The sequence below is a fragment of the Anabas testudineus genome, chromosome 19 (genome assembly GCF_900324465.2).
Source record: "Anabas testudineus chromosome 19, fAnaTes1.2, whole genome shotgun sequence".
Taxonomy (NCBI): domain Eukaryota; kingdom Metazoa; phylum Chordata; class Actinopteri; order Anabantiformes; family Anabantidae; genus Anabas; species Anabas testudineus.
Genome location: NC_046628.1, coordinates 1,776,167 through 1,802,763, shown reverse-complemented (window position 1 = coordinate 1,802,763; position 26,597 = coordinate 1,776,167). Strand labels below are relative to the sequence as shown.

General features: G+C 43.4%; 1 protein-coding gene across 1 annotated transcript; it reads right to left on the bottom strand.

Annotated features, from left to right (window-relative positions):
• Positions 1-1,520: 1,520 nt before the first annotated feature.
• myo15b (myosin XVB) lies at positions 1,521-26,597 on the bottom strand. Its single transcript, XM_026351833.1, has 65 exons — positions 25,990-26,597; positions 25,680-25,850; positions 24,782-24,846; positions 24,640-24,703; positions 24,427-24,536; positions 24,250-24,324; positions 22,955-23,048; positions 22,741-22,844; positions 22,552-22,615; positions 20,922-21,035; positions 20,666-20,827; positions 20,474-20,587; positions 20,338-20,396; positions 19,758-19,881; positions 19,579-19,674; positions 18,706-18,837; positions 18,315-18,440; positions 18,149-18,226; positions 17,849-17,997; positions 17,690-17,735; positions 17,460-17,584; positions 17,110-17,224; positions 16,830-17,023; positions 16,329-16,422; positions 13,335-13,397; positions 13,169-13,226; positions 12,932-13,056; positions 12,727-12,822; positions 12,418-12,653; positions 12,059-12,228; positions 11,899-11,971; positions 11,621-11,803; positions 11,422-11,528; positions 11,049-11,116; positions 10,702-10,786; positions 10,469-10,501; positions 10,330-10,389; positions 9,897-9,994; positions 9,501-9,773; positions 9,321-9,399; positions 9,049-9,177; positions 8,803-8,959; positions 8,398-8,708; positions 8,202-8,308; positions 8,012-8,071; positions 7,840-7,915; positions 7,550-7,668; positions 7,179-7,294; positions 6,871-7,012; positions 6,609-6,720; positions 6,178-6,508; positions 6,016-6,079; positions 5,861-5,933; positions 5,698-5,774; positions 5,528-5,604; positions 5,183-5,313; positions 4,964-5,058; positions 4,799-4,876; positions 4,603-4,699; positions 4,002-4,150; positions 3,760-3,890; positions 3,421-3,554; positions 2,475-2,608; positions 2,072-2,212; positions 1,521-1,822 (listed from the first exon to the last, which is right to left on the bottom strand). The coding sequence occupies exons 1-65, from the start codon at positions 26,404-26,406 to the stop codon at positions 1,736-1,738; spliced, it is 7,827 nt and encodes a 2,608-aa protein (XP_026207618.1). The 5' UTR covers positions 26,407-26,597; the 3' UTR covers positions 1,521-1,735.

Sequence of the window (26,597 nt, the reverse complement as noted above, 5' to 3'; positions counted from 1 at the left end):
AATTAAAAATGAATCAATACTGTTCTATGTAAAATTTTAAATGGTTAACCAGCATCAAGTGGATTTCATTTGCCTTGATTTTCATAAGAAGGATGCAAGGTTGAATATCTGATCTTTTCCTACCTGTATCTCCTCTACATTCAATAACAACTGTGGATTGTTTGTTTGGAAAATTACCAGAGTAAACGCAAGAAAAAATGTGATCCAAAGGAAATAAAGCCATAAGTGGAAGATGCTAATCAATCACTTTCATGTTTGGCCCCATTCAGTGCGTCCTGCAGATGTGGGTGAAACCTCCTAAAAACTAGATCATTTTTTTTTGTTGTGTGTTGGTTTTCATGTTAAGTCCTTCTCAACAACGAGTGAACTGAATAGGACTTTATTTCGTGGAGCTTTGCGTGTCTAGGTCTGAAAAGTGTGTCTGAGCAAAATAATTCTTCTGTCAATGTGACATTTTTTTACAACCCACGGCACTGACACGCTTTCTCGGAGTGACGACCATATATGAAAAAAAATCAATAGAGTTTCTGGGGGTCCTAAAACAGACTCAAGCTCAATCCCACTCAAATTCAGTTTTTAAAAAGTCCTTAGAAGTACTATAAACTCTTTAACAGTGTAATATTGATAGTGCTTAAAAATGAAAAATATGCAGGACTGACACTGAGCATTTAAAAGTGGTACCGCAGTCCAAATTCAAAATACTGGACAGAGATTTCTTCCCTCACCCACCCTCCTCTCTTGTGCTTTGCAATGTGTGGTACGAAGTTGGCCGGCACCGTGAGGGCAGGTGATGTATGGAAGAATGACCACCACCAGCTTCCCCACCACAGATGCATTAACATCGGTGAAGAGAAGATTGGAAGAAGACAGCTCCCTCAGCAATAATAGAGGTTTACAGGAAACCTACCCAGACTGACCAGTAGCCTACCTGGTGTTCGACTCACCCATTACAACACAAAATAGGAGTCATCAGGACTCTGAACCATAGAGCACAAGGTGTGACTATTACATCCTTCACATCCCCCAATCCTTTGTTTCACCTAACAAGCCTTTTCAGGGCAAGTGGTGGAGTAAATCGTCCTGGAGCATAAATTTGTGGCCTCTAACCAGCTATCTTCAGACTGAAGAAGCTACTTGGATGAGTTGCAAGATGTTTTAACTAACTAATGGAAGTCCAGTTGCCATGACTCAACTTCCAGATAACTTCACCTGGACGAGTGAGAATCTTCACCGACCTTGTGCATGTATGTTTCTCTGTAAAGGATACTGCAACACGAGAATCTCCCTTCTGGAATTAATAAAGTAGCTATCTAATCCAATCTAATCTAATCTCATTAATGTACATTAATAAACTAATGTCATTCACCATGTAGCACACGGTGTTGAAACCTGTATGATTGACATTTGTGGCTTCTTATAAGAAAATACTGATCAATGAACCCATGAGATGAACTGTATCAATCAATGTTTTTATTATTTATTCATTATTATCACTATATCTTATTACAATAACGTCCAGGACGAACAATCTTTACATTTCAACAATGACATCATAGAATTCTACAGCATTAAAATAAAAATAATGATTTCTTCACTGCCTCATGTTGTGTGATCAGAGTCTTCATGTGTCAGCTCTGCATCATTTCCTCTCAGATCAGAGAACATCAGCATCTTGAGCACATGGTTCTTTTCAGTCCACTTCAACAACGACAGAATTCGCTGTGTGTGTGTGTGTCTATTGGTGATTGGAAATGGAGCTGTTAACAGGGGGTCTGATCAACTCCTCCATGATTAGAGCAAGAGTGTGGCACAACTCCTTTGTCTGGAAGAGAGATTGACAGATGAGATTTGACTTGTGTGCACACGTGTACAGGATTATCATATCAAGTTAGTTTGACATTTTTACCCTGATATCAACAATAACAAGAGAAAGCCCCCCAGCTCCTACTCATTTGTCATGTTTTTTGGATCCTACCATCATTTCAGCATCACAAATCCCTCAATCTTTTTAGTTTGTTTTACAAACACACGTTTCAACTGTTTTATGAACACAAGTTGCTGTCAATCATACCTGATTGAGATGCACGGTGACTGTTTTAGGACGAGCTGGATTTCCATAAGTGATTTCCACTGCTCCCACTTTCATTTGTTTCTTGGGGCGAATGGTGCACATGGACTGCAGTTCCACCAGAGGAATCATGAACGCTTGCTCCTGCAGAGGAAAGAAGACGAAATCATCAGATGGCTGGACCTGACTTTTCATTAAAGACTGATAAGTTGTTGGAATTGTTAACGTATCAGTAGAGAAATGTGGATCCCAGCACTGTCGACCTAACAAACAGGTTTCTCCAGGCCCTGTTTCTGATTAAACTATTAAAATCCTGGAAAATGTGAGACAATGACATGAGAAAAAAGAAAAATCTCTAAGTTAAGTCCAGCTCTGTGAATACTGGTACTGTAGGAACTGAAGGTACCTGTGTTTTAGGGTGGAGGAACAGCACCCCGTCCTGGGTAAGGCTGACCATGCAGGGGGAGGGACAGCCACGCTGGCTGACCTTCTGGGCCATGAAAGTGTTGGAGCCAAACAAAGGCAGAGAGCTCAGAATCTCTGAAAGAGATTCAGACAAAAAAAAAAAAAATCAGTAATTCAGTTCCACTGTAAACTGAAAAGAAGAAAGATAAGGGTTAAACATAACAGGTCTGGAAGTTGGGACAAGGCAACTGGACCTGAAGTTCAAAATATTTCACTATTCATCCAAGCAGCTTCTTCAGTCTAAGGAAAGTCAAATATATCTTCCAGTTTGAAGGATTAAAGGGGTGTTGGGAGGGGGGTAGTTGTAGAGGATGGATGAAAAAGCTTGTCCTGTGTTGAGCCATGTAGGTGGGTTGTCTCTAAATTTCTGTCATCAGCCCCTATGATGACTGCAAAGTGCGTTCCCTAGTGAACTTGATGTTAGTGTCCGCTGCATTCATATGGTATGTGATGGCCTGTAGGATATAGTCCATATACCTGAACCAGTGGGTCAGTACTGAGCCTGGCAGGAAGTGCATTCTTATCCACTTTTTCCATAAACATGGAAAAAGTGGTGTCACCCAAAAATGGGTGACACCAGGAAACCCATAGCACATTAATGTCTCAAAAGTCTGTAGAAGTCACCTCCGGAGGTGAAGTAGGTGGTTTACAGACACAGGTTCAGGAGCAAACATCTGATCCAAGTTATACTATTCATGCTTAGCTGAAGTTGTTCAGCTTCTAACTTTCCTCTGAGAGAAGACGCTACTTGGATGAGTAGTGACATTTTGACCTAACAAGAAGGAAGTCCGGCTGCCATGACGCAACTTTCAGACATCCTCGATTGGATAACTGAGAATCTTCACTGGCAGCAAAAAAGAGGAGAAGAGAGAGGAGTTGGCACCCACCAATGAAACGTATTTTGGCATCTTGAGGGCTGAGAGAGTGCATGGCGGCTATCTGACCCAGACAGAATGAGTAGATCTCCTCAAGTCTACTGCTGAGCCCGTCCTGTGAGGGCAGGTACTCCTTTATCTCCGGCCTTACACACAAATACAGTCACCAGATGGAAATACACAGCACACATACATATATTTCAATGATAGTATGAGTTTGGTTTCTTGATGTAAATAATGCTCGTTCTACTGGTGGATCCAAGACATGGATGGATGTCAGCTAATTACTGATACGTCACCATCAACACATGTCCACCAGAAACAGATTATTGATTACAGTGTGTCACTCACAGTGAAAGATAGTTCTCCAGTCCCTGAGCAACATGCTGCAGCGCTGACAGCTCTGCTATCAGCTGTACTGATGATACACCATTTGCAACAGGAGGAAGCATCAGTCGTCCACTCAGATAGTCACCCAGGAGCTACATGCACACACAACACACAGATCAAAAAGATCAACAGTGAGTTGGAAACTGGAGCAGGGTTTAGACAAAGTGCCGTTCTTCCTGGTTCCTGTGATGCCATCTCATCACCTGCTGGTAGTGGAAGTCCAGGTAGAGGTCACCATTGAAGGACATTGGACTTCTCCACATCACTCTCCTCAGAAAAAAGATGATGGAGCTGTCATCGAGCAGGAAGTCGAACAGATACTCATCAGCATGGAGGGGACGCAGCAGCCCATCTGATGGAGGAGCAGCAGAGCAGTGAGGAGGAGGTGTAGGACACTACATGTAACACCTGGATCTGACGTGATTCACTAGAAAAATCACTTTTAAAGACAATTAGCTTTTAAATTAAAGGATTATCTAGAAGGTTCAGTATGATTTTCAACTTGTGTGCCAAACATATTAAGGAGTTACATCCAATTGTGAGAAATGAGTGTTCAATGAATTCATTGAACAGAACGCAAGACTCTATTAATCAAAAGTACTGTGAAGACAACACTGTCTAGAAGTGGTCTCAGAGGTGGAGTAGTAGTCTCTCAGGAAGTAAAAAAGGCAGAACTCTTTGGGATCATGTACAATTAGTCTGTTGCCTGTAAAGTTCTGTAAAATGATGCTGCATAATTTCAGCTGAAAGCTGAAGCAGCATGTGTGTGCATTCATGTTAGTGATGAGTGCCATTCTGATTAACCTTGAACTCTGTTGATGAAGATGAAGAACTCTCTGACTTCTGCGACATCTGAGATGCCCATTTCAGTACAGAACTGCGTCACCACATCCTCTGCCACCTGGAGGAAGATATAGACAACCACAGTTATATCGATCAGAAACAACACAGATGCTGGTTTGTTCAAATCCAAATTAGACAGAAACAAAGATGTCATTACGCTAAAGTTGCGTATCTTAACGGGGAAGTCTACTCCTCCTGGCAGCTGGATGGGGATATGGAGAGAGGTTTTGCCAGCCTGCAAAAAAACGTGACACATTCATTTTGCAGATAGGTGGAAATTAGTAGTTGACACAAATCATGAATGATTCGCTTTGGTGTGTACCAGAACAGCTTCCATCTCCACATGTGAGGGGATGTTACGTCGACCGCCAAATCTGAAAGATCTCTGAAGGTTGTCCTGACAGACGTCTGCCAGTCCTAAAGACGAAACAGTGTGCACTGACGAAGCCGACTTTTTACAGCAGCAACAAGGATGTGTGTGTGTGTGTGCATTCTTTGTAAATGCTCTCAGTGTGTATGCCTTATCTTGTGTGTCCTCTACCTTGGTACGGGTGTTCGTTGTCCTGAGAGATGTCCTGCAGGTGTTGTGTGACGTATGGCTGCAGGGTACCAGAGCAGGGGAAGAACCCAGTTATCAGAGTGAGCACCCGCCAGCCGAGGGTACAGCTAGACCTGCAGAGACAACACACACCAATCAGGAAATAACTGTAAGACCAGGAAAAGTCCTTTGTGGGGTGCACCTATGTTTATCAAAATCTCTACAGTTGCTTTTAAACTTGAAGACAAGATTTTTATGATTCTTAGAATTAGGAACTTAGAATTATTTCCTGTTATTATTTATTAACGTGTGCAATCGAAATTGGCACTAAAATGAAAAAAGACTTACTTTGTGTGATTGTTGGAGGTTTGTTTGATGACCTGACAGTAGAGCTCATCTCTCAGCAACTCATTTTCCTTCCCTAGCTGAACAGAAAAGATAAAATGACCTTAAGTCTACCTTTAAGTCTATTTCATATCCATCAGTGTGACAGAAAGAGTGTTTGAATCAGCACTGACCAACAGGATGTGGCTCAGGCAGTCTGACTGGGTGATATTCTTCTTCATTGGCACGTCACCCATGAACTGCATCAGGTCTGGAGGAACAGATAAATAGGAGAGGGATGAAGAAACAGAAAGACACTGGTCTCAATATGAGCATGCTTAGTGCAGACTGACTCACTCATGAAGGCCTCGACAGATAAATGGTTGAGTTCAGGGTCACTGTAGAGAATGAGGGACTCCTCTATGGGGGCCTGTATGAAAATAAAGCAAGATAAAGGAGGCAGCAAGTACACAACACCATGCAGTGATGTGAGAGAGGTGGGACCATCTTACCTCTGTGTGTTGAACTGCCTCTGCAAAGTTCCTTCCACTGGCTGGTAGACCTGTAGTCCCCACTCTTTGATAAACAATTCATGGTAGCACACAATTAGCCATGATGTGTTATAAGAAGCTAAACTAACCATGAACACAATGATGATCCCTGTTCTGTCATACCTAAAGTACTTCATAGCAAACTCCACCAACGCAGAGAGGTTCTCCATCTTCTGAACGGAGCCTTGAGTTGAGCTCTGCCCTGTTCTCGGGACCCATCCCTGTACGGAGCCCTGGAGCGAGGCCTCGCTGCTGGGCCGCTCTAAATCAGTGCCGGCCATGCTTTTACGGATGGGGTCTGTAGACGGGCCTTTAGGTGGAGCACTCCTCATGCTTTTCCTCCTTTCGTCTCTTCTGTCAAGGTGGAGACAGTGGTAGTCCGGTGCTGCACACGGCTGAGTGAGGTCCTCTGGAAACAGACCAGAGCGCTCTCCCATGGTGCCGAAAAGCCAGCCTAGTGGGGAGTTGATAGAAAGAAAATGTTGATGTATATCAAACATTAAACAAGCGGGGACATACAGTACCTGACACCCACATTTAAATAATGAATTCACCTGTCTGGAGTCCCTCTATAGGCAGCAGTTTGATGACATCACCCTTACTGAAGCTGAGTAGGCTCTTGTCATCTGTCACGTAACTCTTCAGGGCCACGACATGGCCTGAGTCCTAGAGAGCAGGATGAAGAATGTCAAGCAGCATGATGTATAGACAGAGCTCTAACACAAGCATGGAATCACATCAGCGCACCACAGATGCTTCAAAACATAAAAGCAAAGATAGCTGAATGACTAATGAAGATAAACAGAGAAGAGGTACCTTGATGAGTTTCTGTAGGAATAATCGGATCATGGCAACCATCTGAGGAGCTCGGGTGGACTGCAGCTCCAAGTTTTCACTCTTAAGCTCCAGTTCCACTGTGTCTGAACCCCGGAGGTCAACTGACAGCAACTCTGCAAAACTATATTCATGCAGGGAGGTATGACTTGGAGAAGGAAAAAAACTCTGGTCATGTCTGATAAAAACAGGTGGGGGAAGGTGGGTTTGTTTCTTGCTAACAAATGCTACTACCACTACATTTGATTTCATTTCACTACCTTGCACTTGTTTGTCAGCTGCACGTTTACCTGTAGCTCCTGAGCAGATGCAGGTGTTTGGGGTTGATGCCTGATGCTCTGGCTACCTTCAAGAGACGGATCCCACGATGAGACACACCCAAAACTTGAGCATCCCCACTGTCCAGCTGCAGCAAATACATGCAGGATATAGAGAGGGCGAGGTGACTGTTAATACCAACACATGATGAACATTCACCCTGCTTCTGTTGAAAGTAATGACAATAGCAAAATCATCCATGACAGTACCATTGATTACCACAGATGACCCTGTAAACTATTAATGCTCAGCACAATAAAATACCATCACACAGTTCAATTTCCTCCAATTAAAGAAAGTAAAATCATAGATAACTGTATTTGACTCCTCTTGTCTTGCTCACCTTCACAGGGAACAGCCGACTAAAGTAGTTCTCCCAGTTGTCTCGAGCAGCAATGACAATCCTCTTCTTCATACTGTCATCTTGAATTGTGCTTATAGATGTCCCCACATTAAAATTTGCTAGGGTAGAAATGTAAAGAAAAAAGAATAGAGGATAAAATCAGACATGTTAAAATATCTTTCAATGTATCGCTTCTGATTTGTTTCTGAAAGGAGGAATGAATGTGAGCCAAAATATGTTTTAACCAAGACAGTAAGAACTCCAGCATGACAATCTGTCAGTACTCTCACCCAGCAGGTCCTTCATCTTCCTCCTCTCCTCCCTGCTGATCCTCACGCAGCTGTCAGAGTACGTGTCCCTCATGATCTTAAACATTACACAGTGTCAGTGTTAGAGTTCGTGTTTGCTACAGTATGCGCGTGCTAGGATTGCTCAGGATGCTCAGGATGTAAACGCACAAACCTGTTCACATAACAGATTGAGGATGTAGCGGTGGTTGAACATCTCTTTTGGGTAGAACACCTGGAGACAAAGAAATTGTACATTTAACGTTAGAGACGTTCACCCTGCGCGGTAAAAAGTTATTCGTGAAAGTCAGTGTGAATACAACTGTGTTGTATCCTTGGTTTATGTGTGCATTTGCATTTCTTACTTCTTTTCGCAGGAACAGTTTTCCTGGCATGTTGGAGTAAGAGAAGTAGACACCAGCAGAGAAGCGGTGGAGCTTGGACTGAACGCCCTCCTCATCTGGCATCATGTCTGCAGTTAACAAACAGTGAATCAAAGTGCACCTGAAGGTCTTGACATTAGTGGTGAGCAACATAAAATATAAAGTGAGCAACACTCACTGAGGGAGGGGGCAGCCATGGGTGGCGGCTCTGGGATGTCTTTAGTGATGGGCGCTGGCTGTGGTGGAGGTGGTGGGGAGTCGGGGGGAGGAGGCGGAGGCTGCTGCGAGCGCTGGGAGCCAAACAGATCTTTCAAGGACTGCTGCTTCTGCCGCATGCTGTTGGAGATGACCCGGGGAGCCCTGGTGGAGGGAGGGGAAGGCTGTGGAGATGGACGCTTGGGAGGAGGTGACACTGGTGCTTTGTTTTTCAGTTTGGCAAGAGCTTCCTCTCTGTGGTCAGTCTTCTTTGAAAAATGCCTAGCAGTAGGTCTGAAGAGATAAAAATAAAGAGACTCATCATAATCATACGTTAATAAGTAGTTACCTTTTTATATCCAGTGAAGTGACAAATGTTGAAACTGACCTGACGGGCTCAAAGGGTTTTGGTTCTGCTTGGGGTCGGCTGTTGTACTGTTTGATGATCTCACGGATGTTGGAGGTGGGTTCGGGCTGAGGCTTAGCGAGAGGTGCTGGGGCGGGTGGGTGTGTTTTTTTAGGAGGAGGGCTGTGGTGACTCTTTACTGTAGAAGGAGAGAGAGACACAATGTAAAAGTCCAACATCAATGTTGAAAGGATAACAGGAAAACCATCACATGTGCTGGTTTCATACTGTCTGGTTTAGGTGCTGTAGGTGGAGGTGGGGGGCGCTGTAATGGCGGCGATTGTTGCTGCTTTCTGGGTGGGCTTGAGGGCACTGGCGGAGGCTTTGGTTTTGCCTTTTTCGGCTCACCTTGAGTTCCTGATGGACAGTAGGTGGAGAGACGCAGTGCATTTTTAACATCAGGGCGGCTTTACAACATTCAGTATGTTTTATATTAGGTTCAAAATGATGCTCCTATAGAACTCATAATGTGCTTTTAAGATGGAGTCAGCTCCACTCACCAATTTTTTGGAAATAATCTCTCTTGTCTCTGAAAGAATGAAGGTCATCTGGATCTTCTAAGCCCACGTCTCTCTCTGGCTGTGGAAGATACGGACACGTCAGCCCCGCTGAAGACAAAACACACCTCAAAGATAGGACGCTTAACAGAAAGAGGAAAAGTTAGAGGTAAAAGAATGTACCTCTGGCTCAGGCTGTCTGTGGCTAGAGGTGGGCTTAGGCGTGGGCTTCTTGGGCTTTGCAGGTGGGGGTGAGGGGGTTCGAGGGGAAGGGGAGCGCGAGCGTTCCCTGGAACGCCGGCTGGAGTGACGTCTCCGCTGCCTCTCGTCCTCCTTCCTTCTCTCCTGCTCCTTCCTTCTCTCCTCCTCCTTCTTTCGCTCTTTCTCCCTCTTCCTTTCCTGCTCCTGTGTCTGCTGTTGGGACAGAGTCATCGCCTGCATCGTCATCTGCTGGGCCTGAAGACAGAGGACGAGCAAACACATTATTTTGGGGGTTGAGGAAGGTGGATGGCCGGAAGTGCTGGGGCAAAACCAGGAGGAACAGAAGTTTTCCATCATGTTAAGTGTGCTTCTCCTCACCATGAGAAAGGCCTGCTGGTTGATGAGGGCCTGCTGTGATGCTGCCATCTGCATGGGGTCAGGAACAGCCGGCATAGGAGCCTGAGGCATCATCATAGCTGTAAAGAGCCGATTTGAACTTTGAACATGCAATGTTTCAAATATAAGAGAGTGCATGGAGCAGTATACTCATTTTACATGATACCAATTGACTGACTCTTCATTTATTTAAGGGAAAACTTCTAACTTGCTTTAAATGGTTCTAGTCTGGTGAGTATGTGTATGTGAATGGTATTTAACCTCCCTCTGACTAAAATATATCTCTCCTCAAAGTTGAAAAGGGAGAGTTTATCAGTTCATGATGTTTAGTGGTCTTAATCAAGCAGCATCACCACAACTCCAGATGACATCATATGAACTAAAAAACTCATCAAGTAGAGTTGCAGTGGACTACCTGGCATGGTTGGCATCATAGGAGCCGCCCCATAAGGCATCGAAGGGTTCACTGGCATTCCTGGAGAGAAACACCAGAGTAACATGATTGAGGAAATCTTTCCAAAGTCCAAGAACATGAGAAGAGGCCTCTGACTTACCCATAGGATAGCTTGGCATTGACATAGGCATACCTGAAAAACAGGATGATCAGCTCTAATTACAGTTGAAGGGGTAATTCTGCCTGTAAATTCTAATCAAATGCTCACAAAATAAACACAAATCTAATTCTAATTTACCAGTGTTTCAAAATGAAACTATACAGTAACTGAGCGATTACAATCTACACGCTGTCGCCTGTGTGAAGAAGCAGCCAAAGATTCTGTTTTCCTACCAGCTCCGTACATTCCAGGCTGCATCGGTCCAATCCCTCCCCCTCCTCTCATCCTGCGGTTTAGCATGGCGACTCTATTCATGTCCTACACACAAAAACAAACAAAAGTGACATGTTCTATTGTGAGTGACAGAGCAGCCACAAACAGGGGTAGCAGTAGCTGCAAAGACAGCAGGGACACATTCCAGTCCCAGTAATAAGATACAGGATACACAATCCATCAGGGACCAGTGGATAGTGTGTGTAGACACTGCAGTATAAAACTTTAAAGCTTCTCAGAATAAGGAAACGTAACCTTCACATTAATCATATGTTACAGTTGAAATGAATCTGACGACATCACTGACCGGAGGTGCTTGGTCAAGTACAGGATCGAACAAGTCATCAACGTAGGCGTCCATCTGTCGACCACGCCCTGCAAACAGGTGGAGAAGAGACGTGTGCTGTATGCTGTGAGCACAGTGTATTTTGTGTGTGTAGTGTAGTGTCGCCTTCGATCACGTAAATAAAGCGCAAACTGTGAAGAGGTGCTGTCAAAGGTGTCAGTGAGCCTGAGCCAGACAGGACACACCCATACAATTACAAAAATACTGCTCAATAAGAGATAAAATGAACATTTGCTCGTGTAAAGGACCACATGGTGGTGCGGGGGGAGCTGGGACCCGAGGAAGCAGTTGTCTGCTTTGTCCAGGTGGTAACTGCCCTCACACTAACGCCTACCTTCCTGAGGATAATCTCTTCTCCAGGGGCTCCCCTCAAAAGGAGGCAGCCCAGGAGCTTGCATTGCAGGCGCTGGTGGGATGTTGTCCATATCTGTAGGTGGCAACCTGGAAGGAGACAGACAGGGATGCTCACAGCTGTAGCAGATCTTTTCAAACTATCCTGGATTGATACCAGAATTAGCCACTTGTCGCTCTACCTGTCTCCCTGGCTGCTGAACAGGTAGTCAGAGTTTGTCGGGGAGGGCATTCCTGGCGGAGGCAGCACTTCAGCTTCTGCACCAGCCAACAGATCCATGACAAAGTCTGAACCAGCCAGATCTGACCAGCCTTCATCGGTCAGAAGAGACACCGACCAGCCCTGCACTGCCTCCGACACACCTCTGTGACACACCAACAACGTACAGAGCAAGAAAATCAGGGAGGACGTGCAATAAAATGCAGTATATACACTGCATACTTGAAATTAGATGAATACCTAAAATGAAGAAGCCACGAGGCCAACTGTTCTCCAGTGGTCCAAGACTCCACCTCCGTTGTCAGCTTTTCATCTTTTAAAGTAGAGGATGTTACAGCGTTATGAAAGCAGCTACTCACACAATGGAGCTGCCCAAAGCCAAACGATCAACCAGTCTCACCATTGAAGGTGTGTACGTCCAGCAGCATGGTGCCTTTCCTCTGGTTGGAGGTCCACTCCAGCTGGCTGGGCGGGTAGATGCGGGCAGTGGGAGCTGGGAGCTGCAGGGATGTGAGCAGTTTGTGTTGGCACAGTGAGCGGTACTCCCCTGGACCTTGGTCAGACACATACCTGGAAGGTAAAGGCTGCAGACTCAGTTATGTGCAGACAGAGGAAGTAAGGATTAGTAGTAACTCAGTGGAAGTAAAACACAGCGGGTTTGATCCAGGGACACTAGATTTATGTCTAGTTTATCAATTATGTCTCTCAAACACCCTAATCACCACTGTTAATAAATCAAAACTCGAGTTTGGAACCTACTTCAGCAGGGGTTTGTCCAGTGTTGGTGAGGGGGTGAACGCACTGAGGCAGCAGGCCAGCAGCAGCCAGCCTCTCAGGCTGTCCTGCTCCTCCTTCAGGCCCCACACGTGGTAAACCAACTGGGCCAGGATCTCGTCCCTCAGAGCCGGCCGGTTCTGGCCCTTCTCCACGATATAGTTACCCAGCATCTGCTCCTGCCAGCCGCTGAGGTCCGACTCGCCTGTAAACCTCAAGATCTGAGGAGATAATGAGTTGAATGAGAAGAAATCTAACTTTGATGTAGCATCACACCTATTCACCAGCACACACCAGCTTGTAGATCTCCAGTGCAGTCCTGGCCTCTTCAGGCTCCAGAGATGTGAGGGGTCTCTGGAGAGGGTATCCCTGAGGCTGGCACCATGTATCCTGACAGAGGGCACAACATTAAAAACATGCTGGTACCATGTGTTCCCAGTGTACGAGTCATTAATGCAGCACCGGACTTTTTGAATGTGCATCCTCAGATCGCACTCACCTTTAACACGGACTTGGCATAGCGAGAGAATGGGTATCTGTCTACATCTGGAGGCAGAGAGAGCTTGTGTTCCGCTTTCACCTGGGGAGGTGCCACTTCTGTGACCCCTGACACGTGCTGCCGCCCTGGTGGACAGAGATGGAGCTACAATCACAAAAAGGCTGAACTATAAGCGTGTGTGGAGGTCGTCATCTTAGCAAAAATCAGTCTGCTAGCTGAGCTGTTTCTGAAGCTGACCTGCTGCACTGCGGAGTCTGGCTGACAGCTCAGCAGGGATCTCCAACATCCCCACATCCTGACAGCAAAACAACATGGAGCACATATTACAGTGTGGTTATGGCAGGAGAAGCCAGATCAGCCTCTCTGCTGATACAGCACTAGATTAGTCAGTCTGGTGCCTTACCATTTCTGGAGAGACAGACTTAGCCTTTGTCACTGTTTTTACTTTGTTCCTCTCGAGAAATTCCTGTAAAGACACATAAGATCAGTCAATCGTACTGCTTTACATGCTGCGATCTTGTCCTCCCATCATCAGTAAGTCCCATTAGACCTGGCTGGTCGCAGATTCAGATGGGTTATCCTCTTCTTATCCAGGTACATCAAGCACATTCAACACTCCCTGTGTAAGACCTATTCTTAGAAACACGTCCCTTTATATACTGCAGCAACACCCACAATCTAGTCGCCCCACCTCACATGGCAGGGTCCAAGAGTCCAGCAGGTTTGGAGAGGTTTACAGCTTACAGAGAGCCGTCTCGTCAGCGTCACGAAGATATGATTAATGTTACGATCCAAGCCACTCCATTTATCTCACACCTTCCTTGTACATATTTGTAGATTTTTATTCCATGGCATCAAATAAATGGCAAAATTGAAAACGACTGCGTGGAATGCACTGCAGATCAAACATGGGCGTGCACGTATTCGTGGTTCTTGTGTTGTGGCCTCACGTTAATAATCACAGCTATGAAAGATCTCTGAGTTTCAGTCTCTACAAACGAACACCTGCTCAATCTGCACGAGAGGATTTACAATGAGCACCGTCCCAAACCAAACAACTGTGTCTCAAACATACCCACTGGCTCACTCTGTGAGTCATTTCTTCATTTCTCAACTAACTATAAGTGCACATATTTAGGACTCCTAGAGGATGAGTCCCCCTTTCACCTGACATTTCACACTAAAAGCTGGTGAACGTGTGGGAGAGAAAAATACAAGAGTGTACTAACTCAGTGAGGCTGTTAAACATCATTTCTTTAAATGTTCCAAAAATCAAAAAAGTCTTTGTAGAAGGGTACTGGTGACAAAAAGGGACATGTTAAAGCAAGAATTTAATGTTTGTTTAATGTTATGTTCAATAACTTGAGAAGACATGTAGCAGTGCATCAACAAAGTCACAGTTCAGCAAAGCATTCAGTTTTATTTTGATTGATATTCACTGTATCATCAAGTAGAATAAATAAATTTTAGCTGTTGTTTGTTTTTTGTTGTGCAGCATATGAAAATATTATTAATGAATGTCAGAGCAGTGATAAAATAGGAAGTGAAAGCAGAACGTCCTTGCTTTAGGTTTAAAAGTTACAGTGTCACTGCAACAGGGTGAATTACAATTAAAAATGAGGATGATTAACAAAGAATTCCATTTTGTGTCATTAAGATGATTAGAAAAAGCGATCTTTCAATTTTCACACCACTCTCGCTCACCACAGGTGGATTATATCTGATTGCATTGCTAAATATGTTTCAATATGTCTGATAAGAAGGTGTAAACGGCACGGTGATCAATTTCTTTTTTTCGTGCAGTGATTCACTAAACTCAACAGCCAATCAGAATGGTCCCTCTCACTACGGCCACCAGCGCAGTACTATATCTGCGTAAAATAAATAATAACAAATGACTTTCAGATTCAGCAGAAGACAAGCAAATTAAGGACTGGATAAAGATTTTAAATTGAAAATGTTCTGAACTCCCAAGCTGACAAACACCCAGAAACATCACTATGACATCATTAGAGTCACTTCCTCCAACTCAGAGATCTTCCAGAGCCACCGAAAACATTATGCAACTGTTACCACAGGTTGATTAATAAAAAGTCGTCCTCAAGCCCATTAACCTGAATTAAAGTGTAAAATCAACTAATTATGGATTTATTACTGCTCTTATTATTATTATTGCTCTGCAACATTACAAATACATTTCAACTATTGTATAGGAAATGATAAGTGACAATCAATCTTTTCAAAGAATATGTAAGTGGATTGCTTCAGTGGAGGGCCCTGACTTTTATTCCTAAATACATCTATCAAACTTCAATACTGTGTAGATTTAGTTTTTTTAGGAACCCTATTTAAATTAATACAAACATTTGTTAATATAAAAGTCCTGGTGAGCGTAACTAGGCCTGAATGCCTGACATAGGCTGTGTATGAGCAGGAGCCTGACAGTTCCATAGTCCAAACCTCATAAAACAACACACCAAACAGACAGTGATACAACTGAATCCAAGGAACTAACAACACGAAGAAAACTGTCAGCTCAGTTTTTAAAAGAGCAGAACAATATGTACACACAAGATGCAGCAGCAGCAGCAGAAGGACCGTTCTGAAAGATAGTTCCCTCTGTTCAATCCCTATAAACTATAAACTGTGCCCCAATAAAAATAACCTGAGAAGAGCGAAGATTCGTTTGCTCGCCCAGAAGGTAGAAGAGAGACAAGAGCAGCCTACCTGTCAGCTGTGCAGCTGGAAGTCTAGAAGAGATAGGTTACAGAAGGCGGAAGAAGAGATGCAGCGCTGCTTCAAATTTCAGTCAGAGAGGTTGAAGTCCAAGGCCGGAGTGTGGCTGAGGTGTAGGCAGGGCGTGTGTGTGTGTGTGTGTGTGTGTGTGTGTGTGTGTGTGTGTGCCCAAGTGACATGATGAACACATGATAAGAAAGCTAGTTAAAGTAAAGGGATTTTATGAAGTGGTTATCATGCCTCTGCTGGTGTTGAACTATGTATGGGAAAGAACACACCCTGTAGAGACACAGCAGCTGTTGGAGATCCAGATAGAGAGACTGGCACCTCCATCCCATAAATATCTATGTTTACATAGGAAATATATTTATTTTATTACTATGTAGCTTGGCCAAACATTTAACTAACGCATTTCTGTATATGTTAAAGCTAAGTGGTGCTTGAGAGTGAAGAAATGACCCTTTGACCCCAAACATGAATATTAGGCTGTTATCACTTGGTCAATAGACATACACATCTTTCCTATTACAGCTTATATGTTATGCAGTTACTCAGCAAAGATTTATGGCACAACAAACTTAAGAAACATGAGGTTGCCAAGTAACCCAGCTGAGGCTTCTAAAGAGGGGGGGGGGGGGGGACAGCTCTGTCTGATATCTACCTTCCTCCAGTGGCGCCTCTTGATAGTGTTTCGAGTTATCAGCATCACCGCCCAGAACTGGGTGACTGACTGCTTCAGGCGCTTGAAGTACTTCCTGAAAGAAGAGAGAGGGCAGCAACATACAGACACACCGAGGAGTAAAAATAGAACGTGGTGTTTCACCGGGTCAAACTTCCTGTTCGGTTTCACCTCTGACCACAGACAGCATCACTGACGGCTGTGGCTCAGTGCAGTCAGAGGCGTGTTGTGTTGCACTCATAACCACACTTTCCACTGACACCTTGGAGCATCTACATCACTGCAACAAACCACTGCACACAGTTTGGGGCTATTTCTATTATGCACCTTATTAACGTTTGTTATTCGCGTGATTGTTCTCAATTCAGATTTTGTTTAGGTTCAGTATTATTTTCAAGGCTCAAATGCAAATTCTCAGGCAGACAGACAAGTTCACAAGGTCAGCAGGTGGTAAACAGGCTAAAATAACAGGAACAGGTTCAATGTGAGTCCTCTCTGTACCTGGCCTGGTGTCCGCGGATGTGGCTCTGGATCACAATGGCTTTCTGTTTGAAGAACCTGAAATTCCTCCTGCAGAGGAAACCCCTGATGTTCCTCTGGATGGTGACGGCGGCCCAGGTCTGAGTGCTGCTCCACTTCTCCTCCAGCTGCTGGTACAGAAGCTCCTTGAGGAACACCTAGCACACATTCAAACGCAGGGCTGAACACTGTTGAAGTGCACTGTGAAAACTTCTAAACAGCATCGTGCAGTTCGGTTCAGTACCTTGGTCATTCCCAGCTGGTACTGTTCATCCTCTGCGCCAACCAAGTCCAGCAGAGCCACTGTCTGCTCTCTGTCTGACACCTCACACAGCGGCTGAGTCAGCAGAACCCCATACCTACAAAAGAACATGATGCATGTTGTTCCTACAATACACAGTATATCACTTCCAGCTATCACCCTGTACAAACTGAAGCTCGTTGTTGTATTTTCTGATTCCTTGTAAGTAGATAGATTGTCATAAAATGATTATTTAACCACCAACAAGTCAAAGTTTCTTTATATGGATCAGTGTAGAGTTAGATCTTCCACACTGGATGAATGACTGTGTAGGCTTTTGAAACCTGCCATACCTCTGAATGAAGTAGGAGTATAGAATCCGTATAGGAAAACCCTCTTTCCTTAGGTGGATGGTCTCCAGCAAGCCTGCATGCCTCAGCTGGGCTGACACGTAGTCCACATCAAAGACCCCAGGAAGCTGATGGAGGACATTTGAAATGCAGAACATGGTCAGATCAGCCCTGGATGTAGCATCTAATGTTATCACACTAGATAACATTTGAATTTAAATAGCTGTTGCTACCTTGACGTAGTTTGGCTTTAGACAACGGATGAACGTTGTTTTGCATCTGGTTTTAAAAACAAAACAAAACAAAACGAAGGCAATCATTACTTTTTAGGAAATAATCATATATGATGTATATGATGTGTCATTTTTTATGCGTGGTCGGTGTGTTGCTACCTCTCCAGGCGGGTGGTGAGTTCAGTGAGGGACTGGAGAAAGTGTGAAGCAACAGTAGAGGGCTGCTGACGGGGGCCCTTCCCTCTCCGGCCCAGCTCCCTCTGCTGGATGTAGCTGTCCTGAACCTTTCGGAACAGCTCTGACACCATCTGTCAAACACGGACCGTGTGTAAAAAAAATACAGTGAAAGCACAAGTTAACTTGCACTACTTCCCTCATAAAGCATTTCTTCATCTCATAATCATACGTCGTATTCTTTTCTTTTTCTTCTTTTCCATAATGTCTTTGCAGATGTTTTACCTTTAAGCGACTCCTGGCAAAAAGCTCCACCACTTCTGTCCTGAACTGGTCGTGGTTCTTATTCAGGAAATTATGGACCTTGAACAATAAGGAGTATTTTTATATAGAGACCCTGACTACATCAGATACTGCTTGATGTCAGACCGGGTTGTTCCGTGTCTGATACCTGATAGGTAACAGGTCCAGCATAGTGATAAATAGTGAAGACTGGCAGTGGGTTTTTGGGCTTGGCATAGTAGGGGCTGTTCCCGTGGTGGTAGTGGCACTTTTGGAGGAATGTGTGGTCAGTGGCCTGAAAAGAGCACAGAGAACAACAAAATATTTGGTAAGTTGTAGAAGAAAATGGAAAATGTGCATCTCTTTAGTGCTGCACATGCAAAACAAAATCAATACAAACTGTGTAACCATGATTGTCACATAAGACAAATTAATTAATTACATACAGGGTACTTTATTGTTTATCAAGTTTTCAATAGAGGATTTCAAAACCAGTGTTTTACGTTAGATGTGTGTTTGCATGCGTGTGTGTGTCTATACTGTGTTTACACTGTGTGTACCTGGGGGAGGCAGGTCTGGTCGTCCAGTATTCGCAGAATACCGTGTGGCCTGGCAGAGATCAGCTCCAGGCAGGACTGAAAGTTCTTGAAGGGAACTGGGTACCACTGGATCTGCTCTGCACTGTACTCCTCCTGTAGGACGCGCACACACACACACACACACACATGTCCACAAAATATTGCAGATCTTCCGTGTCGACGTGAGGGAAAGAAAAGCTGCAGTTCCTCTCTTGGTCTGTAAATGGTGCACACTTGCATTTGCAGGTTCTTACAGCTGCAGGTGGTCAAGTGTAGGCTTCCAGTTCAGATGTGTTATTAATAAAAGTAATTTCTAAGGACCTCATAATGAATGTTAATGTTAACTTGTCATGAATAAATAGTAAAATGTTTAACTCACCAATAAATCATCAATTCTGAGTTTACAAGTTTTATCTAGTCACAGTTTTCTCACTTTCTAATCTTACAGAAATACTTTCGGATTTTAGGAACCGTGGTTATTTGCATTATTTTGATAACTAGTCAAACTCCGCCTCATGTCTGTGTGTTAGCACCCAGCCAGACTCAGGATGTGGTTATCTGAGACCTCTGCAGGTTGAGTTGTGATCATTTAGTAATGTACTGAAACATTTGCAGGACAACATTTGATATATCTGAGCAGTAATTCTATGCAGAATCTGTTTTGAGTCTTTAGACTAAGCCAGGCTAGTCACCTTCTGGTTCTACGTAACACACCCTGAGACATGAGACTGGTTTTAATCTTCAATCACTAGGAAACAAAGCAGAAAAACTTTGTTTACCAAAGTAATTAAAACATTTTTACACTATAAAAATGAGAAATGCATGTTGGTCTTGATCGGCCGACCACCTACTGACCTGCTCCTGGGTTATCACTGCCTCGGTGACAAAGTGCTGCAGCTGCTCGTTGGCAAAGTTGATGCACAGTTGCTCAAAGCTGTTCACTCCCAGGTCCTGCAGAGGAACGCAGAAGGGCGGTGACATTACAGCCAACACCATTTCCTATTTTCAGATCTCAGTAGAGGTTGAATACAAACTTCAAATCCATAGATGTCTAATATTCCCACGGTGCTGTCCATCTCTGTGGGACTCAGCCAGTCGTTGATCTGCTCCAACAACCAGTCAAACAGCACAGAATACAAGGCTTTGGCAATAGCATCTCTACAAGAGACAAACAGAAGGAAATGATTGCAGTGCATATATGTTGGTATGCAAGTTAAAACTATTTGTTTTAAGTGCAGTTTTCAGTGGTACTTCAACTCAGCCTGGGGAAATAGTTGTATACAGTCATTTTATTCTGAGGCTCCGCAGGAACCTGCCATCATTGCATGTCATTAACTTTGTGTCTTCTCTCTCCTGTAGTTGTGTTTCCTCCTATCTTTACCCTTCTACAGATATCCCCGGCCTCTGAGCTGTATATTTCCACAGTGCAGTTACTGGCCCTACTAACTTTTCTAGTGTTTTGTAGTCTTAGGAGACAACAAGACCACACGTGGCTTGTAGCCACCTTAAAAAAAAGCCTAGAATAAATGACAGATAATAGATAAATGATTTATGACAGAAAACATTTCTCTATGTGTGTTTGCTATTTTAAAGCTGCATCGGTGTTTTTCTTACCTGGATTCTATGGCACTTTCCACAGACAGAGGGCAATAGATCCTGTCGTAGGACGTCTCCTGTGGATGAGAAGGCTGATCAGTGTCCACACTGCCTTTTAGTAGTATGAACAACACTTCTGCAAGAAGCTACTGACTGTGACTCTGTGTGTAATGACAGTCTGCAGGGCCTCGGAGGAAATCTGCAACAGCGAGCCGACCCGCCTCGCCTCAGCCTCGCTGAAGATACGGGCCACCTCGAAGGACTCACTCTGAAACAACATCACTGATGTATGACACCAATGTTCGATGTGATTAACTCATGTATACACACACACACACACACATACCTCATATGAGCTGAAGCAAATGTTGCCAAGGTGCAGAATGGAGGACAGGATGGCCCAGACTGTGGAGATCTGGTCAGCATGAAGACCAATGGTCTCAAAGCACTGAACCAGAAGCTGGAAGTCTTGTTTGTCCTGTTTCCCGTTCAACTCACACGCACCACCCTACAGGTGGACAGAGAAAACAACTGAAACATGAGAAATCTGATGAAAACCAGAAATAAGAGGAGGTTGTTTTGTTCATTGATGTGTGATGTACTTGGTTTAGGTAGTAGTAGGTCTCGGCTCCCTGAAGGTAGAGTTCCTGTTTGTCCCAGTCATTCATACCTGCCAGCAGCTCATAGAACACATGGTAGTTCCTCTCCTCATTGGCCTACAATGGATTGTCAACATGAATGGAGCACATAACCTCTGGCCAATTACAGTACACTTACAACCAAAACACTTCAGTAAGAGACACTGGTAAAATCAGGATTAAGGGTAACTAAAGGACTAGGGGCCTGATTTACTAAAGGTTTGCATGTACATAAACAAGGTGTAAAAAATGACTTTTCTGCTTAGGGTAAACACAGAACCTGCAAATTTCAAATGAACAAAATGGAGCATGTGGCCAATGCACAGAATACAGGCAGGAATTGAGGACACACAAAGTCATTTATCAAGCCCGAAAGCAATTAGAGTGGCTGTGAACGTATCTGTATTTAATATGTTTGAAAGGCAGCTGTAATCTGTCTGAACACAGATGGCTGCTTTTATTTTGGCGAGGAGGAGGCATAAGAGAAACGACAGAAAGCATCAAAAAATTGTTCACGTTAATACAATAAATTATTTTAACTTGGCCAGGTCGCCCTTGTAAAAGAGATTTCGATCTCAACAAGTTTTATCTGGGTAAATAAAGGTTAAATAAAATAAAAATGAATGACAGAAGTAAAAAACTATTCTTGCTGGTTTGCTGACATAAGCTTTTTCTCCAATTTCCTTGCTGAAGCTCATCAAAGACTATTAGCCTTCCACACTAATATTTTTAATTCCTCTGGATAACATTTCTTCTTGCATTTACACTAATTACTTTGCACATTCTTGATAGATATGATGATAGACACTAGTAGAAAACATGAAATGCTCATATAAAAAACAGCTGCCTCTGTGTTTGCATCTTTTAGTTTGTTGTCAGTGATACATTTTTAATTTAGTACTGACTATCTGGGGTCTTAGTAAATCAGGCCCTGAGAGTCAAGACAAAAACAAGACATACAGGAAGAGTCTATAACCATGCAAAGAGCTCTGAAGATGTTTAGTAGGTACAGTACATGCTTGATGGTTACAGATGCCCTTTCTCAAGCAGCTACTGAACTTTACTGAAAAACAAAAAAGGAATTAGTCTTATATAGACAACTATTGTAGAAATATAGGCCTAACTCCACCTGGAGATCATGAGTGCCTGTACAAATCTTCCTACCAATCCATTAAAACAATTGCCAGGACACTTTAGTCAAACTGGACCAGACCAACCAACATTGATCATTACAATAATCAAAAATGGAGACTTGAAAATTCATTCAGTTAGTTTTAGTGTTGGTGGTGTCCTTCATCAGGTGGAGAAAGCTGAACCTCCAAACCATTCATTTTCCAAGAAGCAAAAGCAATCAACCAGAAAAGGAACTTGAGACATTTTCCGACACAAGCAGTGAGACATATTAGACAAATATCCAATCACACAGTATCACGTTGGCAGAATGCCCAGCAGAGCTATTCACCACGTAACAGCTGTTGTAATGGTGATGTAATTCATTTGGACCTGATCATTTTGTTTTGCCAGCAGGTAACATCATGGACACCTCCATGATGCCTATGTTGAATACACAGCACAGCTCACTCAAAGTTCTCACCTGAAATACCACCCTGGACTTCTCAAGGAGATATTTGGACAATGAGGTCCCTACAACAACCCCACTGTCAATCAACACAAGACACAGTCATGTAATAAAATAGCTGCATGCAATATCCTCAGTGGGAAGCATTAAAGGAACTGGCAATGAAGGATACTTCTATTATTATTTCTATTCACGTGGACTCACTGGAGAATGTGGATGTGGAGGTACTTGCCGAAGCGGCTGGAGTTGTTGTTGAGGATGGTCTTGGCATTTCCAAAGCTCTCCAGGATGAAAAAGATTTCCATGGGCTGGGTCAAGAAGGAGAGAAAAGAAAGTAGAGTAAAGACAAGAAAAGGTGGCGGATCACTCTTTAACGCCTTGAAATGTAACCAACTTATAAAATTCCATTAAAATGTACCTGTCGCAGGCTGTTGTTTCTGCCCTTATACATGGAGCTGAGGTAGTGGACTATCAGCTTGGTAGCTTCAGTCTTCCCTGAACCACTCTGGCCACTAAACAAGAAATCATAATGAGCTAAAATATATAACACAGCTTTTTCAAATTAGTTTATGCTTATATTAAATGATCTCTAATAGAGAGAGACACCATGCAGAAAGTCCCTGGGATCCCTTTTTTTAGAGTTATTTATCAGTGGCTGTGAAAGGCTGTACTGCTAACATAACCACAGTGACAATACTAATTCAATATGCTGATGATTTGCATATAGTATTTTTCATTTTTCTTTTTTAAAATGTTGTCTTCCCCAAACACCAGAGTTGGTGGTTCAATTCCTGGCCACATGTCAAAGTGTCCCTGGACAAGACACTGAACCACAAACCACTGGTCCCTTAAGGGGTCAGATTGTACAAGAATTTCCCCAAGGGGCCTAATCAAGTATTAACTATTATTATTGGCTTTGAGTTAAGTTCAGACATTTCTCTGGATGTTGAGGTGGTTTTTAAAACAGCAGACAAATCTACCTCTGTGGTCGATGTTTTAAGAAATATGGAATTTGCAAAAAAAGAATCTAATACCCCAGACTGTCACCACATGTTGTATGGAAGCAGCTGTTGATGGTTTAAAACCTACACAAGACAATAGAGTTTTCAATAGGGTTAATGGTGTGTTTACTTTTCACAGTAAGTAAGTGTATAAGCTGCATAGCTGCACCTGCCTCATACCTAATACTCCACATGGCTAATTTCCATTTGGGCGCAGTATTGTGGCTACAACTGATAACCCTGACTCACAGCACAGAAAATAGCCATGTTAGCCACTAGAGACACTGCTCATACCCTCTGGAAACTATCTGCCACCTGCAATGTTATTTCTACATTTCCTCTTTATGTCTTATATACATATTATATATTTTTTAATGTATTTAAGCCATGTTCTACCAGCTCCTGACCCCCACCCCACCCTGTTTAACATTACACAACTTTGCCCCTTTCCCAACTTACTTTAAAATCACATTTCCAGCATTTGGCATTTGTCTTTGTACAATATCAATTATAAACATTAAATGATTCTGAAATCGTTGGAGTTATGTTTCTATTTATTTTTTACACAGTATTACAGCCTTTTGGATATTTGTAGTATGTAGGTTAGATTCTGAGAATCTACAGTTAAGAACATGAGAACGATAAAAAGCATGAATCTGTCAAAGACTGCATATACATATGGTATTAAATTGATTGATGTTCCTGTCAGTACCTTATGATGATGCACTGCTCCTGTGCAGATGCCTGCGATTGGTTGAAGGCAGCGTCAGCTATGGCGTACACGTGACTGAAACACAGAACAAAAGCACTGTGTTCATCTGTATTCTAATCTAATTTGCAAAAAAATGTAAAGTACAACAACAACAACTAAAAAGAAAAGTTCACTCACGGTGAGTTTCTGTACAGCTCTTTGCCCTGGTACGTCTGTCTCAGCTCATCTGTGTATATGTTCATTGGCTTGAAGGGGTTAATGGACAGCAACATGTTCCCAATGTAGGTCTATGATGTAAAATCACAATCATTCAGTAAAGATAAGTACACTTTAGAACTAAGACAAACAAATCATGTGACTACAGTTGATAAAGTCGGTATTAACACATACGTAAATACAGTCACGGTGGAACCTCTTCTTCAGATTCAGAAGCACAGAGCTCTCGCACACCTCTCTGAAAACATTAGGCAAACAGGTTAAAACTCTGCATTATCATACAGGGCATATGATGTATGGGTGTGTCTGCGCTCACTCCAGCTGGGACAGGTCCTCCACCTCATCCACCTCTACAGCACTTTTACTGCCCGGCATCGCCACCTGCAAATTGCAGCGACATGGGAAGATGTGGATACACAAGTCACAAGAAAACCATGCTCATGTAGTGCAATCTCAAAGCTGCACACTGCCTCTACTGTATCTGTACACAAGAGGAGATAAATAAACCAGTGGACAAAGTCTTGTTTCCATTTATAGCCACTGTCTACAGCAGCTACATTTAAATGATGAAGTCAAACTAAAATTCTGACACTTCCTCATCCTGTCAAGCACTTTAGTTCAAAGCAAACTATTTAGACAACAACTGGCCAAACTGCTATGATATTTGATGCATGATTATTAACAAAGGAAATGATATAGTGCTATTATCAAGTCAAAGTTAGGACCTAACTCTGGACCCAGCACTTAAGTCCTATTGTAAACGCTTTCCCAGCAAAATAAAGTATACCAATGATTTCCGCCTGTTCACTGCGCTCTTTGGACTGCACTGCATACAAGTTCCAAGTCCTTAGGATCCTCTGATCCAAACAGGAAAAGTCAAAAACCAGTCCTGTTTCTTATTGTGTACCGTCCTCCTGTCCCTTACTGAGTTTAACTGAATTCTCAGACTCTCTGATTTAGTTCTTAGTGCAGATAAAGTCATTATAGTGGGTGACTTTAATATTCTAGTACAATGTCCAAATAACTGATTAAAAAGCCTCCAGTTAATCCAAAATGCTGCAGCCAGAGTTCTGACTGGAATTAGTAAGATAGATCACATTTCTCCTACGTTAGCTTCTCTCCATTGGCTCCCTGTAAAATCCAGAATTTAATTTTAAAATCCTTCTCCACTCCTAGAGGAGTGTGCAAAACAATGCAGAATACTGGACTAATACCTGTGTGCTGACTAGTCGACTCTCGAGCATCTCCTGGGCGGCATCCTCTGATTCCCAGGGCCCCCTGCCATTCTGGACAACAATGGCCTGTCCCCCGTCATCATAGACTGTCCATTTGGTCAGCTTTTCCACTGTCTGGTGGGGCAATAGGTTCTCACCATGGAGCCAGTCCTTAACCACACACACAAAGAAAGATGATTAGCCTTATAAACTATCACGCCTAGAAACACTAGACACCCTTTCCAGTTCTTCTTGAGTGACAGAATTACATTTAATAAGAAGAGTCTACAACCAAAAATGGAACACATACCTGAGGATCTCCACTCATCCGGGGGTTCCCAGCCCAGTGCAACCCTGGTTGGGCAATAGTATATATACCGCCCTCACCCATCAGCTGGGCCACTTCCCTGTCTGCCTCTTCTTCATACAAAGACTGGACTCCTGACTTCACTGTATTTGCCTCTCCGTTTGAAAAGGGCTGAGTGGTGGACCTTGGTATCCCAGCTGCATCCTCAATTACTGAGTCGGATCCTTTTGCCTGAGTTTGTCCTCTACCTACTGATCTCCCTGAAAAGGAGATCTTGTTCAGGTTGATCTGGGAGGGATGCAGTTTTCCCGTTGCTCCTTGCAGCACATTGACTCCATTTGTATTCTTAAGGGCAGGTTCCACATCTTTGTCCTGAGTGTTAGATGATCCTTCTGGACCTTGTGGGATCTTCTCTGCCATGTCTCCATGTGATGCTAATCCTCCTGGCAAGGGCTTTTTGATGGACTTGAGGAGGTTGAAATCTGGTTTGACAGGGAGTACAAGCCTGGCGCCTGGTTTTGGGGGTTTGCGCTCCGGGGTAGAGGGCTCTTCTGGTGATCCGGTGGTATTTGATAGAGTAGAAGGTTCAGGAGCTGTCTGGGGCACCTCCG

Bases quoted from the DNA above. Each gene is read 5' to 3' on its own strand.
- myo15b (XM_026351833.1), bottom strand. From the start codon at position 26,406: ATGGCAGAGAAGATCCCACAAGGTCCAGAAGGATCATCTAACACTCAG. The intron at 25,851-25,989 runs GTATGTGTTCCA...TGTGTGGTTAAG, and splicing joins GGATGAGTGGAGATCCTCAG to GACTGGCTCCATGGTGAGAA. The intron at 8,960-9,048 runs GTATGAAACCAG...CTCCTTCTACAG, and splicing joins TACAGCACCTAAACCAGACA to TAAAGAGTCACCACAGCCCT.